This window comes from Peromyscus maniculatus, chromosome 8 (genome assembly GCF_049852395.1).
Source record: "Peromyscus maniculatus bairdii isolate BWxNUB_F1_BW_parent chromosome 8, HU_Pman_BW_mat_3.1, whole genome shotgun sequence".
Lineage (NCBI taxonomy): Eukaryota > Metazoa > Chordata > Mammalia > Rodentia > Cricetidae > Peromyscus > Peromyscus maniculatus.
This window is the reverse complement of record NC_134859.1, coordinates 103,595,582-103,612,766: the sequence shown is the minus strand read 5'-3', so window position 1 is coordinate 103,612,766 and position 17,185 is coordinate 103,595,582. Positions and strand designations below refer to the sequence as shown.

General features: G+C 53.3%; 1 protein-coding gene across 4 annotated transcripts in view; it reads right to left on the bottom strand.

Annotated features, from left to right (window-relative positions):
• The window catches only part of Itgb4 (integrin subunit beta 4), a 34,560-nt gene extending 18,339 nt beyond the window's left edge, over positions 1-16,221 (bottom strand). For all 4 annotated transcript variants that reach the window (XM_015987129.3, XM_006993641.4, XM_015987130.3 and 1 more), the window contains exons 1-16: positions 15,857-16,221; positions 12,993-13,081; positions 11,651-11,733; positions 11,320-11,421; positions 10,986-11,190; positions 9,900-9,996; positions 9,563-9,734; positions 7,269-7,532; positions 6,932-7,021; positions 6,515-6,637; positions 6,020-6,184; positions 4,534-4,610; positions 2,921-3,123; positions 935-1,038; positions 698-796; positions 413-542 (exon numbers count right to left, since the gene is read on the bottom strand). In XM_015987129.3, the coding sequence (XP_015842615.1) occupies positions 413-542; positions 698-796; positions 935-1,038; positions 2,921-3,123; positions 4,534-4,610; positions 6,020-6,184; positions 6,515-6,637; positions 6,932-7,021; positions 7,269-7,532; positions 9,563-9,734; positions 9,900-9,996; positions 10,986-11,190; positions 11,320-11,421; positions 11,651-11,733; positions 12,993-13,071 (1,993 nt within the window). In that variant the 5' untranslated portion in view covers positions 13,072-13,081; positions 15,857-16,221. The remainder of the gene's footprint in view (positions 1-412; positions 543-697; positions 797-934; positions 1,039-2,920; positions 3,124-4,533; positions 4,611-6,019; positions 6,185-6,514; positions 6,638-6,931; positions 7,022-7,268; positions 7,533-9,562; positions 9,735-9,899; positions 9,997-10,985; positions 11,191-11,319; positions 11,422-11,650; positions 11,734-12,992; positions 13,082-15,856) is intronic.
• Positions 16,222-17,185: the final 964 nt, after the last annotated feature.

Below are 17,185 nucleotides of genomic sequence, written 5' to 3'. Positions count from 1 at the left end.
TCCCTGCCTCTCTTTCTCTCTTTCATTTGGAGACAGAGTCTTACTATGTTGCCCTGGCCGTCCTGGAACTCACTATGTGGACAGAGATCTACCTGCCTCTGACTCCCAAGTACTGGTATTAAAGATGTATGACGCCACGCTGTCCCTCCCTTCTTTCTCTCTTCCTGTCTTCCTGTCTTCCTTCCTTCCTTCCTTCCTTCCTTCCTTTCTTTCTCTCTCTCTCTCTCTCTCTTTTCTTCTTTCTTCCTTTCTTTTTCTTTTTGTTTGTTTTGTTTTGTTTTGTTTTTTTGAGACAGGGTTTCTCTGTATATCCCTGGCTGTCCTGGAACTCACTCTGTAGACCAGGCTGGCCTCGAACTCACAGAGATCTGCCTGCCTCTGCTGGGATGGACCACCTCCCGGGGTCTCCTACCTTTCTTAAGCTCGTCGACCATCTTGACTTTGAAGCTGCAGTCCTCACACGTGCGCCCTTTCTTCTCCCCAGTGCCCCAGGCCTGGCACTGCACACAAGAGCGCAGGTCCTCACAGAGGCCCAGGCGGATCTGCATAGGGAGAGGAGGGACAGACAGATACCATGCTGGCTGGACGTGACTTCTCTTGCCTAGTAGTGCCTGCCCTCCGCCAGCTCCTCCTTCCCACCCTCTGCTGTACCTGGGGCTCTCACACCCCCATCCCGCGGCCTGGACCCTCGTCTCACCGCAGAGTAGTTGATCTCACAGGTGGTGTCCGTGTAGAGAGACTGCTGGTTGCAGTGGCAGCGGCCGCACTCACAGAAGCCTCGGCCATTGCAGATGCCCTGGGGCGGGAGGAGGCAGCCGTGAGCCCCAGAGCTCCATCCTTGCCTGCTCCCCTTTCCCTTCTCTCTTGGAGAGTCTCTTGGCACCGACCAGGGCCCCTCTACTGCCCACGCCGCCTGCCCCATGCCCAAGCCTACCCCATTGCTATCGATGCAGGTGGCGTTGCTGAGGGGACAGTCGCAGCTGCGGCCTGTCCAGCCAGGCTCACACACACACTGTCCCATGGAGCAGCGCCCTCGATCTGTAAGGAGGGGAAGGGAGGGAGGGTAGACCCACATTGTTAGATGCAATTCAAGACGGCCACACACCAGGGCGGGCCTCTGGGAGCCTTGAGGTAGAAGCCTCCCCTCAATGTTCTGGAATCTTCTCCCCTCTGTCCCGCCTTCTACTGAAGGCAGAGTGACCATCCCCAAACACAAATTCATTCCTGTGATTCGCCTGTTCAAGAATCTCTAATGCGATATAAGCTAGAAGAAGGGTGCAGATGCAAATAAATAAGAAATCAAACTGTTGGGTCTGGGGAGATGGCTCAGAGGGCCAAGATGCTCGCTCACTGCACCCGTGTGATGGTCTGAGTTCAAGCACTAGAACCCACACATGGCAGAGAAAGACAGCTCACACACCTGTTCTGAAGTATGCATGCTTCCACCCCCAATCCGTAAATAACTATCTCACTAAAGCCACGAAAACTGCTACAAGGCATCCTGGAGAATCCTGGATAGGTTTCATGAGCGTGTGTAACAAGGTAAACACACAAGCAAAAAGTGATGTGATGCCCCAGCGACTCCTTGCTGGCTCCGCCCCCAGCCCAAGCCGCTTATAGGCTGGCTCCGCCCCCAGCCCAAGCCGCTTATAGCTGGCTCCGCCCCCAGCCCAAGCTACTTATAGGCTGGCTCCGCCCCCAGCCCAAGCTGCTTATAGGCTGGCTCCGCCCCCAGCCCAAGCCACTTATAGGTTGGCTCCGCCCCCAGCCCAAGCCGCTTATAGGCTGGCTCTGCCCCCAGCCCAAGCCACTTATAGGTTGGCTCCGCCCCCAGCCCAAGCCTCTTATAGGCTGGCTCCGCTGCATTCCCCCAGGCATCTTCCTTCTGTCCTCGCTCACACTTCCACCTCTACTAAACGTCTGCCCTTCTCCAGATACACCTGGTTTATGCTTTCGTTTCCCCAACACACTCTGGGAAGGACAGCTGAAGAGAAGAAACGCGAGACAAGACCAGGTGGAGGAAGGAAGGCGGGAAGGTAGCTCAGTGGGCAGGGATGATTGCTGACAGGTGATGGTGTGAGTTCAGTCTGGAACAACATGGTGGAAAGAGAACTGACTCCTACGAATGTCCTTTGACTTCCATCCACAGACTATCACACACACACACACAAAGGATAATAAAAAAAATAAAAAGACAAGGATAGAGAGAGTATAGCCTCCAGTGACCAGTGCACAGTGGGAGATTAATAAATGTTTAATAGTTGATTTTCATTCATTCTTCTCTAACTACCAACTTCCACGTGCCTCCTTGCCTGAGCTGCGCCACCTCTAAGTACAGGCCCATAATCTCAGTGCTCACCAGACTATGTGACTATGCACTCACGGTGCTAGGCCCTGTGGAGATCTGGAGGAGACATAATTTTGTGGCTGCCACTAGAAATTGTGTCCCAGTCAGGCAGTGGTGGCACATACCTTTAATCCCAGCAAAAAGCTACACAGAGAAACCCTGTCTCAAAAAACAAACAAACAAAAAAACAAAAAAATAAATAAATAAAAACAACAACAACAAAAAGAAAGAAAGAAAGAAAGAAAGAAAGAAAGAAAGAAAGAAAGAAAGAAAGAAAGAAAGAAAGAAAGAAAGAAGGAAAGAAATTAATTGTGTCTCTTTGGAGAGAAGAAAGATTGATCTCCCATGTTCCTGTCAACCTTTGGGGGTTGAACCAGGTAGTCTCCACCTTGAGTGGAGACCTGAGTTTCCAGGGAGTAGGAGTCTTTGTGGCTGTCAGCGACCTTGGTCATGGGCATTGCAGATGAGGGGAGGGAGGTCCAGACTGGGGCTGAACCTGAGCTGTGGGGAGGGGGTCTGCCCCTACCAAGTACCCTCCCGGCCGTCGGTGCTGGTCAAGGCTGCCGAGCTCACCATTGCACAGGAATCCGGAGGTGCGGGGACACTGGAAGTTGTCGTACTCGCAGAAGTGACCCTCGTAGCGGCCTTCGCCGTAGCACACACAGCGTCCACACTGGCACTCGCCGCGGCCGGAGCAGGGTTTGTCCTCCCCCTCCCGCAGGCAGGGCTGTGTGTCGCTCAGAGAACCCGTGGAGCAGTTACAGGTCTTGCCACTCCTGAGGGAGAAACTGGTCACTTCTGCACAGCCTGGGAGGAAGCCTGGGGGCTTTTAGTTAGGCTCCTGTTTTGCAGACCACAAAACTGAGGCCCCCGAAAAGCAGAGGCGTGTCTAAGTCACATAGACAGCAGTGAGTGGCTCAGCTGAAACCCGACCCTCAGGGTCCTGCTGTCTGCTCCCCAACTGTCTCCCTTCAGTGTCCATCTGTCTTAAGTCACGACAGACTCGCTCGCTCAGTATCTCAGGGTGGTTTGGCTTGTCTGTGCTTTCGTCGTGAGGTGGGGGTCTTTCTAGGAGGCCCTGGCTGGCTTGGAACTCACTAAGAAGACTAGCCTTGTTTTGTCCAGGGGCTCCCCCTGCCTGCCCAGGGCTGGGATCACAAGCAGGCATCGCCGCCGCACCTGGCAAAGGAGGATTTGCTGTTTCTTTAGGGTCTCCTTATATGCCCGGGTTCCAAACTCCTGGGCTTGTGGAATCCTCTTGCCTCAGCTCCCCGAGTGACCAAGTGGTCTGTACATGGACCACGGCAGCCAGCAAGTCTTGGAGTTTCAAACACCCTCACTAACACTCACCTACAAGCTAATTTCTTTTCTTTTCTTTCTGAGACAAGGTCTCACTATGTAGGCCTGACTGGCTTGGAACTCGCTATATAGACCAGGCTGGCCTCAAAGTCTCAGAGACCCACCCGACTCTGCCTCCGGATGCTGGGGTGAAAGTTGGGAGCCACCATATCTGCCACTAAGTTCGTTTCCGATTAGGTGGTCTGTCTGCGTGTGGTGAAGACAGGAAGTGAAGAGCTAATCTCACCTGCTCTCAACACCCAACCCAGCCCCTGCCAGCCACCTTGTCCCTGTCCTAGCAGAGAGACACCCAGAAAGTGCCCGTATGTCCGTCCATGTGTGATGTGTCGGTTTATGGCGGGGTTATGCCCCATGAACCCATTGTAAATTGAGTCACATTTACAGCACCTCACCTGGTTACAGTGTAGCCTAGTCCAGCCTAATGCCAGTCACTTTTGCACCACTGTAAGGTGTAAGAAGGGGGGGAGACCAGAGGGGCCTGGTGGCACAGACCCACAGTCTTGGGAGTCTGAGACAGGACTGAGTTTGAGGCCAGTCTGCCCTACACAGTAAAACTTTATCACAGCGATGCCAATAAACCAACACAAACAACCCCACCAAGCAAGCAAACAAAATAAAGCGAGCCCAGAACAGACTAAGTCAGACTCAGTAAGGAAGGGCCGTCCTAACTAGTTTGAACCAGACCCACACAACAGCCGAGTGTTCCAGTGTTCCGTTCCTCGCCCCCAGCCCTTCCTGGGATCTGCCATCACACCCCTAGTGCAGTGGATCCCCCGGGGCTGCCCCGCAGCTGAACATCTCAGGGTAGGCTCCCCTCCCCCACTCACCAGCCCTCGTTGCACACACAGTGTCCGCACATGAAGTCTCCTCTGTAGTGGCAGCGAGCTGATCGTACTTCCTTTTGCTGCAACAAGACCGTGGTGTGTGCACATGTTGTGGAATGTTATTTTAACTATGTAAAGACAGGTTATGTTTGTTTGTGCTGTGGACTATTGCTTTAACGGTGTAGGTAAAGGTGTGTTACATTGGTGTATGCTGCATTTGTTTACCTGTGTAAGGATGTGTTACATTTGTTTGTGCTGCCTTTGTTTAATGATGTAAAGATGCGCTGCATTTGTTTCACTTGCCTGCCTAAGGCACCTGATTGGTCTAATAAAGAGCTGACTGACGGGTAGCTAGGCAGGGGAGGGATAGGCGGGCTGGCGGGCAGAGAGAATAAGTAGGAGGAGAGAACTAGGCTGGAGAGATAAGGAGGAGAGAAGGAGGGAGAAAGAGAGGGCCAGCCAGGCAGCTGCCAGACAGTTGGACAGAGTAGGACATACAGAAGGAAAGAAAGGTAAAAAACCCCGAGGCAAAACATAGATGAAGAGAAACAGGTGAAGTTATAAGAGGTAGTGGGGCGAACATAAGATAAGGGCTGAGCATTCATAACAAAATATAAATCTCCGTGTCATGACTTGAGGGCTGGTTGGTGGCCCAAAAGAAAAAGCCCGCTACATGCATAGAGGGCAAGGACAGAGACACTGGGCACATTTGAGGATGGGGGACAAGGTCCCGCTATGTAGCTGAGGTGGGTCTGGAACTTCCTTTTTGTATTTTCTTTCTTTCTTTCTTTCTTTCTTTCTTTCTTTCTTTCTTTCTTTCTTTCTTTCTTTCTTTCTTTCTTTCTTTCTTTCTTTCTTTCTTTCCTTCCTTCCTTCCTTCCTTCCTTCCTTCCTTCCTTCTTTCCTTCTTTCTTTCTTTCTCTTTCTCTCTCTCTCTCTCTCTCTCTCTCCCTCTCGGTTTTTCAACACGGGGTTTCTCTGTGTAGCTTTGCGCCTTTCCTGGAACTCGCTTTGTAGCCCAGGCTGGCCTCGAACTCACAGAGATTCACCTGCCTCTGCCTCCCGAGTGCTAGGATTAAAGGCGTGCGCCACCACCGCCCGGCTTCTCTCTCTTTTTGAGACAGGGTTTCTTTGTGTAGCCCTAGCTGTCTGGGACTTGCTCTGTAAACCAGGCTGGCAACTCAGAGATCTGCCTGTCTCTGCCTCCTGAGTGCTGGGATTAAAGGTGTGTGCCATCAGCACCTGACTGGAACTTTCTATATAGCCCAAACTGGCCTCAAACTTGTGGTCTTCTTTTCCAGCCTCCTAAATGCTTGGGTTACAGGTATTTCTGTTATGTCTGGCTTTGCCACTGGGTGTTTCTGCTGTTTTCTGTGAGTTGGGACAGCTCTGCAGAGATGTGCTCCCACCCCACAGAAGGTTCTATCTCATTTACCCAGGCTCTTAGTGCTTGGCTCAGCCCCTCCCTCACAGCAGGACTGAATCTTACCAGCTCACAGGGGCACACATCACAGATGATGCTCGCGTCCATCCGCAGGCCATCGGAGAAGGAAGGCTTTAGATGGATGTTGCCTCTTTGGTCTTCCTCTGCCAGCTGGCACACATGTGTCCCATCTATGTCCTCCACTGCCCGAAGTTGTACATTGTACGTGCCCTGTGGGGATCCTGCTGTCAGCCAAGGCGGGCTTTGCCCTGATGATCGGGGGTAGCAGTGCCCGAAGCCCTTGGCCCTCAGCTGTTAGTGTCAGAACAAGTGTCTCTCTGGCTCTGGAGCATCAGCCTGCTTGCTCATCTCAGCAATCTTTAGCGCTGTACATTGATATTCACCCCCACCATACGGACAAAGCAGAGGATTGTGAAAACTCATCCAAGAGGACGATGCCAGAAGGTTTGAACCCCAGGGGCCATGCGTGTCCCTTGTCAGAGGACCTACTCCTGGATGCTATGCCCAACCGCCCGCTCCACTGTGCCCATGGGAGCATACCACTTCTCCCCGCTTGATGTGAAAGGACCCAGTCTCTGTCTTCTGGAATGTATCGGACGTGACCTCCGTCCTCAGGCCTCGTGGGCTGTCCAGAGCCCGGATATCCAGGTTGGAGCGAATTCGCTGAAGGAGAAGAAGTGATTGGTGATCTGTGTAGAGCCTGGGCTCACCCACCTTGGCCTTGGCCTTGACTGTTCTTCGTCCCAACTCACATGGAAGACAGATATGAGTGTGTATGTGATCACAATGGCAGACCCTGTGAGCCTAGGGCCATGGCCTAGTAGACTCCTCAGACTTCTAAGGTTGGCCAGAGACCCTGCCTCATGGCCTATCTCAGACTCACGTATCAACCTTCTTGCCCATTCTCCTCCCCTGTCCCAGAAGAGCCCAACCTCGGCAGCCCACATGGCTTCTCACATAGAAAGCCTCCTCCAGCAGCTCCACGATGTTGGATGAATCCTCCTGCAGCACTCCCAGTGAGGAGACGGGGAAATACTTATGAAGTTTCTGCAGGAGACAACACGGGCCTTGGGTTAATGTATCTTCATCAGTCCTACTCTGCACACAGTAAAACTAGGCACTGAGCCTGCTGGGGTGTTCCGGGACCCACCCTCTCGGCTGCTTGGGAGTTCAGTTAGGGGGATGGGTGAGAGACCTTCTAGGGACCCAGAAGCTTTGGGAAGGGAGGGAGGTCTGAGAAGTTCCATCCACCCCCTGCACTGTCCCCACCTGACCAGGGGCCCAGGCCTCACACCTCATAGTAGCTGTAAGAGTAGTTGGTGACGGCAAAGATGGGTATGATGTTGTGTTTGGCGAGCAGGCGCACCAGTGTGGGCACAGACGGGTAGTCCTGTGTCTTGTACTGGGTGTAGGTGCCTGTGGCATCCAGGTGGCACTTCTCATCATTACGGTTCATGATGCCAGCCAGCACATTGGCGCCATCAGCCTCGTAGTGGAAGGCAGACTCGGTGGAGAACACCAGAAGGTGGGTGCTGTCAGCCCTCCAGCCGATGTCCCTCTGGAAGGCAAGGAGGGCAATGCCCACTAAGCTGGCTGCTGGCTGAGGACTTACATTCCTTCATCACATAGGGAAAGAGGAGCGGTTGCCCACAGGGGGCTGGACCGAAGCCACAGGATTAACAGCATGTGCCATCATGGCAGCATGTGAATGACCACGGTGAAAAGTGGACAGTGATGATGAGGGATGGGCAAACAAGTGATGAGTGTGTGCACACCATGTGTGTGCACACCATGGGCATCACTGAAAGACTCAAGCCTCATACACTGGGACAGCTCCTTACCCCAAGCCCTCAGCCACACTGCAAGAATAGTTAAGATGCACAGGAACAATGTCCACAGCACCATGCTAAAGGAAATGGGCAGACTGAAAGACCTAGAGCAGCTGTGGTGGTTTGAATAGGAACGGCCTCCATAGGCTCATGTATTGAATGAATGCTTGGTCAAGGGAGTGGCACTACTTGGGAGGGATTAGTAGGTGTGGCTTTGTTGGCCAGGCCCAGCGTCTCTCTCTTCCTGCCTGTGGGTGTGGATGTAGAACCCTCATCTCCTTCTCCGTGACTGCGTAGAACCAGCACCCTGTCTGATGGTGTGCCACCATCATGATGATGGACTAAAGTTCTGAAACTGTAAGCCAGTCCCAATTAAATGTTTTCTTTTATAAGAGTTGCTGTGGTCATGACGTCCCTTCACAGCAATGGAACACTGACTAAGACAGCCGTGTATGGCAAATAATTTGAAAGAGTGCACAGGGTGGCTTTGTTTTTAAGACAAGGCCTTACCTCATAGCCCAGGCTGACCTCAAACTTGTCATCTCCCTGCCTTGGCCTCCTGAGTACTGGGATTATAGACACCACACCCAGCACCATTTTGGGGGATTTTTATGTTTGTTTTATTTTTGTTTTTATGAGACAGGGTTTCTCTGTGTAGCCCTGGCTGTTCTGGAACTTACTCTGTAGACCAAGCTGGCTTTGAACTTAGAGATTGGCCTACCTCTGCCTCCTGAGTGCTGGGATTAAAAGCATGTACCATAACGCCTGGCCTGTTTTATTTTTTAGGATCTCATGTAGTCCATGCTGGTTTTGAACTCAGTAGGTTGCTGAGGGTGAACTTGGACTCCTGACAATCGAGTGCTGGGATTTAGGATATATACCACCCTGCTTGGCTTTATACAGTGTGGTTTCAAAAACTGCACTTATGATAGTATTAAGTGAAGAAAAAAAAAAAAGGTCAAGTTTCAGATTTATAGGTAAAACAATCCCACTACATAAGATGTGAAAAAAGGAACAGACTGTACCAACAGCTATCAAGGGGATGACTATTGGTTGCTGGTGGAATTACAGGCAATTTTTGTTTTCTAATTTATCTGCAATATGGATTGGTTATTTTCAAAATGGAAAAAAAATGATGTAGGCATAAAAAGAAGGGACCTTTTTTTGTTTTGTTTTGTTTTGTTTTGTTTTGTTTTGTTTTGTTTTGTTTTGTTTTCTGCTGGCACTGGGCCAGAGACATGGCTCCTCAGGTAACGGTGCTTGTCTTCAAGCCTGGTAACCTGAGTTCTATCCCTCGGGCATGGGAAAGTAGAGAACTGACTCCTAAAAGTTGTTCTCTGACCTCTGCATGCACACCTCCAAACTGCGGCATGCACACACATAAATAAATAGTTACCTGCCAGCACGGTTGGAGATTGGGCAGTTTGTAGATGTGGGAGATGATCTGGTGGACTAGTGTCAGGACCCTGAATATTCCAGAACGACTAGACCCAAGTCTGCCTCACTGGCCAATACAAAAACAGGTTGTGACTACTCACTCAGGTATGGACCCTGACTCCCAGCATATCAAAACTAGGATTAGAATTAAGGAAGGGCCACTGGAATGTCTGATGATCTAAAGGAATGGGGTCCAGGCCTCTGGGGACCCCCCCTAAGGGATTCTGAGCCTAAGAGTGGTGGGACAGGCCATCAGCAGTTTATTCCTTCCCAGAGGGCTGCAGCCCTGGCCTAGGCTGGCAGGGTCCCTCTGGACACTCACTGTGCATACAGCCGTCTGCAGGATGGCATCGAAGCCCCCTTCAGGAGCGTCCAGGTTGCCTGAGATCCGCTCTCCTTGCAGTTTGTCCAAGAATTCTTCCACACTCTCTGTCAAGCTGATGACATTCTTGAAGGAGAACGGGGGGTCACTGTTGGGCCAGGGCTCCTTCAGCCTGAACAGAGGTGGACACAGAGTCAGTGTCAGGGAAGGGTCAGGTCCCACATGCTCCAGTGCCCATGACTCATTCTGGTCAGAGGAGAACTCTAAGTGCCATTATGAGAGGAGGCAGAACACATGGCCAGGACCCCTGCCTACCCAGACCCACTCAGCCACTCACTTCTCGGGCCTCATGTCCGTCTGAGGGACACTGACTTTGTCCACAAACTTTCCAAACCCAATCGTGTAGTCACTGGTGAGCTGGCGCAGGATCCTGGCTAGGCATCAGGAAAAAAGAAAGGCCGCTGAGTCCCAGCAACCCCACAGGGGACCCTGTGCTGGCTCAGGAAGCAGGAAGCCGGCAGATGCAACCTCCTGTAAACACTGCATGCTGAACAGCAGCTCATGGACTCATAGCTTTTGTTCCAATTTTTGAAAAATTATTTTATGTGCATAGTGTTTGGCTTGCATATATGTCTATGCACTATGAGGGGGCTTGGTGTCCGTGGAAGCCTGAAGAGGGATCAGATCCTTTGGAACTGGGGTTATAGATGGTTGTGAGCTGCCATGTGGGTGCTGGGAATTGAACCTGGGTCCTTGGGAAGAGCAGCCAGTGCTCTTAACCACTGAGCCATCTCTCCGGCCCCTGTAGAACCATTTATTTCTACAGCTCCTTTTGTTCAGATGTACAGTTGGGGGAATGAGACTGGAGGGGCCTTAGAGTTGTGCGTTTAGAAAGAGTGGGCAGGCCAGGTGGTGGTGGCATACTCCCTTAATCCCAGCACTCATGAGGGAAAGGCAAGTGGATCTCTGAGTTCGAGGCCAGCCTGGTTTATAGAGTGAGTTCCAGGACAACCAGGGCTTTACAGAGAGATCCTGTCTCAAAATAAAACAAAAGAAACAAACAAACAAAAAGGAGAAAAGAAAAGAAACAGTGAGGCAGCTGGGCACTGAACTCAGCTTATTCTGCACCACTGATATACCCATGACCTTGTGGCATGGGCTCCCTCTTTGTCAGGGCCAGATGGCTTGGCTCCTTGCCATTCTTGGGCCTCCTGTGAAATCTCTAATAGTGGGAAGAGTCTGGCCTGAATCTCCCTCTGTGAATGGGGGCTCTTTGAGGTATGTGGGGTGGGGGTGGGAGGGTGGGGGGTGCTCAGATATTTCGTCTTTCCACAAGGGTATGTGCAGCTGTCCTGTGTCTTGGCCTCCTAAGCTGGCTGGGCGAACTCCACCCCACCCCCTCCTCTCCACACTGTGGCCATACCCAGGTTCTGCCCCATCTGCTTGAGGTTGTCCAGATCGTCAGACATGGAGTTGGAGAAGTCCATGAGGATATACAGATCCATGGGGCTCTCCTGGGGCTCAAACACCTTGAACACAAAGTTACGCTCCTCACCCGGTCGTAGCCGGACCTGCAGGCCTTGGGGAGACACCTGGCTGCGGTGCAGGGTGGTGTCAATCTGGGTGTTCTGTGTCCAAGGAAGCGGGGCAGTTTATTAGAAGGTCACTCTGGAGACCTGAGGGGGGCATCTCAGGCCTGCCACGGGGCACCATGGTCCTCAGAACCCAGCCAATGCCTTCCACCCCACTCCAGGCACCTCTGTGATGTCAAGGCTGCTCTCCATGACCAGCACGCTCTCTCCCCGGCAGCCTGCGGCCAGAAGCTCCGCCTGGGTGTTGCACCGCCGTTCCTTGAAGAGCTGGCCAGAGGCAGACGGGCTCAGTGCAGGTGAGGGCCAAGCCCTGGCCGTCCCAATCCCGGGTGGTTTCCTCCCGACACTTCCAGCCCTCACCTCTTCTCCCACACCCATCTGGCCGGGGTTAGGCTGGGCCAGCGGAGAGAGAGAAGTTGGCCAGAGCCAGTGGTGGGGCGTGGGGTGGTAGGTGGTGGCTCAGGCTGGCCCAGAAAGCCTAGCGGTAGTGGCTCACCTCATCTGTGCAGTAGGCACAGCTCTTGTCCACACGGATGCATTCCGTACAGCTCTTCACCTGAGCCTTCTTGCAGCGGTTGGCTGGTGAGCAGAGGGCACATGAAGGGCCGGGGTGGGGGGTGTCACCCGGGACCCTCCTTCCTCAACTGCACCCTCACCCCAGAGAAGTGTGGATTCTCTCTCCCAAACTTATAGAGGAGAAAACCGTCTATTCCGTACAGCACAGCTAGGGATGAGCAGAGCAGGCCTCGAACCTGGAAATGTCTACTTAAGTCGGGAGGATGGAGAGGCAAAATGGAAGTGCCGGCTTTGCTGGATGGACCACCACCACTGGATGGACCACCCCCCCTGGATGGACCACCCTTGCCGTCAAGCCTTTCCAGACACGTCCAGCCTGTAGCCCTCAGTGCAGATCAATACATGATGGCAGACTTCCTTAAAACATCATGAGTTTTTTTTTTTGTTTTTTTTTTAATTCTCTTTTGGTAACTTGATTGCATAGTTCTCAAGCATGAACTTTGTAGATGACATCTTGTCTCAATGTCCAAAGGTTGGCTGTCATTGTTAGGCCCTACAAAAACTCCCATCTGTCCAGACCCCTGTGACAGGCCACATCCACCATGCCCTGCCCTTTGCCAGGCCCTCTTCATTATGGCTTGTGTTTCCTAGACTGTTGCCAGGGGACTGGTCTGTCCCCTGAACCTCCTCTAGGGAGGGGACTGTTTTATTTATCACAGGACCCGTGTGCCTAGCACAAGGCTGGGCACACAGAAGGTTCTCAGTAAGTGGACGAAAGCCCTCAGTTTACACAAAGGTTGTTGGGCTCTTTCCTGGGTTCTGTCTAGTCAGAATCACAATAAGGCTCGACTAGCTGCACCAGACAGTAAGGGCTGTCTTGGACTCCAGGCCATGGCTCCCTGGTCAGTGTTTAGCAATGGTTCTGAGGAGGTGAGGGAAGCCCCGACTCCCTGTGGTTGTCAGTTTCTATGATGTAAATATTCCCACCATCGTCTTCTCTAAGAAATGAACATGACCTCACCTGGCAGGGAAAACTTGATAGGAGCCATTTCCTAACTGGGGACACTCAAGAGAGTAGCTGGCATGTCAGCGGTCTCCTTCCAGGTTCCCCTAATGCTCATAGCTCCACGATTGAGGCCTCAGCTCTGACTCTGAATGGGCACCTTACCTCCCTCTCTATTCCCAGCCACCAAGCAGGGCTTACAACTATCAGAGGTGAAGGGCATGGACCCTCAGGTTCTCCAGCTCGAGTGATGGCTGACTTCTGCAGGGTCATGTCTTAAGAGCTGCCTAGAGGGGCCCGTGGGGATGTTCGGACTCACCCACGTTTCCAGGAAGACTGGCACTCAACATTGCTGCCAGCAGCAGCTTCACCCACGGGCTGGAACGTGGCCCTGCCATCCTCCTCTTCCTGCAAGACCAAAACAAGGACACACGATGCCTCTCTAGGCTTGGTCTGCGGCATCGGCTCCCTGGATCCCCACCAGAGCTCCGCAGGTGAGACAGTCTTGTCGAGGTGTGGCAATGGAGGCTCAACCCGGGATGGTGGATCATGCTTATCATCAGAGCACATGAGAGATTGAAGAGATAGATGGGGGCTGTCATGGGTTAGGTGACCACCGGGGTGCTCTGCTTGTGAATGACAGTAGTCTTATACCTGTCTGCTCCACCACCCCTTTCTTGCCATTCCAGCAGTGACCACATACCCCCGATACCGCTGCCCTGCCCGGGGAAGACCTCTCTGGCCTTTGTGAACTATGGGTTCTGAGACTGACCCATTACTAGGTCTCTTGGAGCTGGTCTCAGTGAGGGTAGGGTGAGCTCTCATTCTGTCCTTGCCTGTCCATTCCCAGTGGGCAAAAATATGGTCTCTCAGTAAGTGGGCGTCCTTCACAGGGGCGCTGACTGTACCTACCTGCCGCCCACTCTGGACCAGCTGTCTTGCTCTTTGTGAGAAGAGTGGGCTCAGAGGGGAGCCAGGGGCTTGGGAGTGGTGCTGCCTGCCTGGGTTCTACACCGCCTGCCGGTTCTTCAGTGTGGCTTCTAAATGCCCTGCTTTTCTCCCAACTTCTACCTACCCCAGAGCTGAGTTTTCAGGGCCCCTGAGCAGGGCCCAGGGTGAGTTTAGAAGCCCCTGCCGTTCACTCTCACACACCCGGTGGCCTTTGGCTCACCATTAAACCATTTCCGTACACCAGCGACCTTCCAAGTCTGAAAAGATGGGCAGCCCGAAGTCTTGTAAATAAAGAGGCCGGACCCAGAGCTACCGAGGCCTGCACAGAGGAGGGCAAAGGCCAGGGTCACACCTCTTTTTTTTTTTCTTTCTTCAAGACAGGGTTTCTCTGTGTAACTTTTGGAGTCTGTCCTGGATCTTATTCTGTAGACCAGACTGGCCTTGAACTCACAGAGATCCACCTGTCTCTGCCTCCTGACTGCTTGGATGAAAGGCATGTGCCACCACCACCTGGCAAGGCCAGGGTCACACTTCTTTTTCTAGGGCCAGAACTCCCAGGGACCTAGACAAGGCCACATCCACTGACCCTGCTCCTTGGATTCTTTCTTGGCAACCCCAGTTTGTAGAGCAGGGAGAGCCCCAGGGTTTTCTGTTCAGAAAATAAAGTAGGGTGCACTGTCCCCTGCGTCCAAGGCATGGTCTCCAGGGAGGCAAACAGCAGCCCCAGCATATCCATAGGCAGAGCCAGCATAGAGAAGCCACCTTAACAGGGCAGTGGCTAGAAGGGAACCCTGAATCAGCAGAGGGGTGGCTCCTGGGAGAAGTCAGTTTCTTGCAGCCTTGGGCGTAGGCACCACACCCACATGCTACACAATGCAAGCTGCAGATTTGGCCTCCCTGGGGGCACCATTACCTAGACAGGTATGGGCACCGGGGAGACAAACCCAGCTCTTTTCACAGGCCCAGCACATAGAGCCGTCACCGACAGCCAAGACAGCAACACATACCCAACACTTCAGCCCAGGGTTACCATCCCATCTGCACAGCACCCCTGCAGGAGAGGCTTGTCTGCCTGTGCTTTAGGACAGGGAGCCGTGGGGCTTCCCCATCCAGCAGGCAGCATTGGGAAGGTCTGGTGGGGCATTTGGGGACAGCACAGATTCCATACTAAACCTACACACACACACACACACACACACACACACACACACACACACACACACAAACACAAACACAAGCTATAAAATGGCAATTAAGGACCTAGGTAGACACTTGTAGATTCAACTTGTATTTTAAAAGTTCTAAAAGTAGTGACTTATTACAGAAACAATGGGATTTCACATAAAGATTAGGACTGTGGATGCCATCAGAGTATGTGGCCTTGGCAGGCTGGGCGGAGCAGACAGGACAGCAGTTCTTGAAGCTGCCCCGTCACCTATTGGAAATCAGGATTAAGGAGTCAAACACTCCTTTCCTGCCACCCCTGCCCACGGCCCCTAGAAGACTCAGTCTTCACTTTTCTGATGAGGACAGAAACAAACGGGCTACCTGGGTGGAAGCCTGTGCTCAGGGTGTGGCAAGTCTGTGTGAAGGAAGGAAGAGGTCTGTCCCTGCTCTTGGGAACCACCTGGAGTCCCAGGCCACGGTGGCAGCCCGAAGGCTACCCCCAGAGACTGGGGGGGAGGGGGAGTGCAGAGCGGGGCCGCGCTTGCAGGGCTGCTGGGTGAGATTCTGAAAGCTCCCTGAGAAAAGGCGCCTGGAGTGGGCTTTGGGAAGGAGCAGGCTGGTGGCCTGCCAAGAGGAAAATTAGGGACTCCCCACATCCCCCGCATGCACTGGGTCACCACACAGCAGATCACCGAGGGGAGGCAGACACCCAGGGGGCCGCGGAGCCCCCAGCCTCTACCCACTCTCACTACACATCTACCCAGTGTCCTCCTTTAGCAGGGGCATCTGATGGCCAACCATCCTTCCCTCATCCCAACCACCCTGCTCCCAGTTGCCCCCTGCTCACACCCTGGCAAGCCTGGTACCTGTCCTGGCAGCATGGGCAGAGAGAGCCAGGGCCTGCCAATCTTCAGGGAAGGAACGGGGAAACAAAAGCCAGGCAGGTTCTCTACGCGGCCCCGGGCAGGAGTGGGTACTCCCTTTCCTTGCCAGCCCTGGCGTCCCGGGGCACGGGGGCAGACAGCGTGCCCTTGGACGCCTGCTCCCGGAGGGAACTGCACCTACCTTGCTGGGGGCCTGGGCTGCGCTGGGTCGAGCTGAGCGCGCGGGCGAGCCCGGAGGGGCAGCAGCAGGACGGGCGGTGGCGGGCCGGAGCCGGCAGTGCTTTATGGACGGGCGGCGCAGGTAGGAAGGAGGCGCTGGTGAGTCAGGCGGGCTGCATTCCTGCGCCCTGCGCGCACCTGTCGGGGCAGGAGCTGGGGTGTCGCCGCAGCGCCAGGCCCGCCCCCCGGAAAGGGCTGCGGCTCCCGCGGCGCCGGCCCCGAGCCCCGAGCTGCTGCGAGGGTACTGGAGGAGGAGCCACCCCTATCTGCAGCTCAGACCCGGGCTCCGTCCTGCTCACCCGTCCAGGCTCCAGGATCTGGTGCCCCGGCTTCTCCGGGTCGCGAGGCGGCTTCTTAATACACAGCTTCTGGGCAGTGAGCCCAGCTGGGCCGGTCCCGCTGCCTGCCTCGACGGCCATCGGGTCCTGCACCACCCTCTCCGCGTCCTGCCCCAAACCGGTAGGGAGATTCAGCACTCCTGGGCTGCTGGCCTCAGGGTCCTCTCAGCCTCTACAATGTGGCTAGAGGAACCGATAGGCAAGGGCTGGTTCCATCAGATACTCAAATCTCCCTAAAATGTAATAGTATTTATCACACTTTACAAGTAGAGAGCAAGTGACCTAGCGTGAAGTAGCACTCCTGGCTTGTTAGAATGTTGGCGACAAGCTGATTCACAAATCTTACTCTCTCTGCAGACTCGCAAACGCCTTCAAGCCCCGCTTCTGTTTAATAATGAGCCTTTTGAGGTGCTGCAAGACCCCAACTCGATTCTCTCTATCTAGTCTCACGTACTAGCCATGTGCCTCAGGACCTGATGCCTCTAAATCATGGGGGCTTCAAACTTCCCAAGTGTCGCAACCTGGGCATGCCGACTTGAAATTCAGCCTGATTTATCCTTACCCTTAGAGACCCTGAACTAACGTAACAAGATCTTAAAATTTCCTTGACTTCCCACATCCTCCGTTGGTTTACATGTCCAAGAATATGGCCTTTTCTCACCATGTAGCCCAGGCTAGTCTTGAACTTGTAGCAATTCTCCTGCCTCTACCCTGCAAGTGCTGGGATTACAGGCATTCACACCTGCTCTTTTATCATTTTCCTTTGTTGTGGTGTTTGGGGTAGAATCTAGGTCTTTATACACCTAAACTGTATATAAACGTGTACTCTACCACTGGGCTATACCTCTGGACTAGGATATGGCTTCCTCATGGTATTTGCTATACTGGTTTGAAATGGTCATCCCACTGATTGTGAACCCTGAGAGCGGATGTTTTCTGCCCCCTGGGGTGAC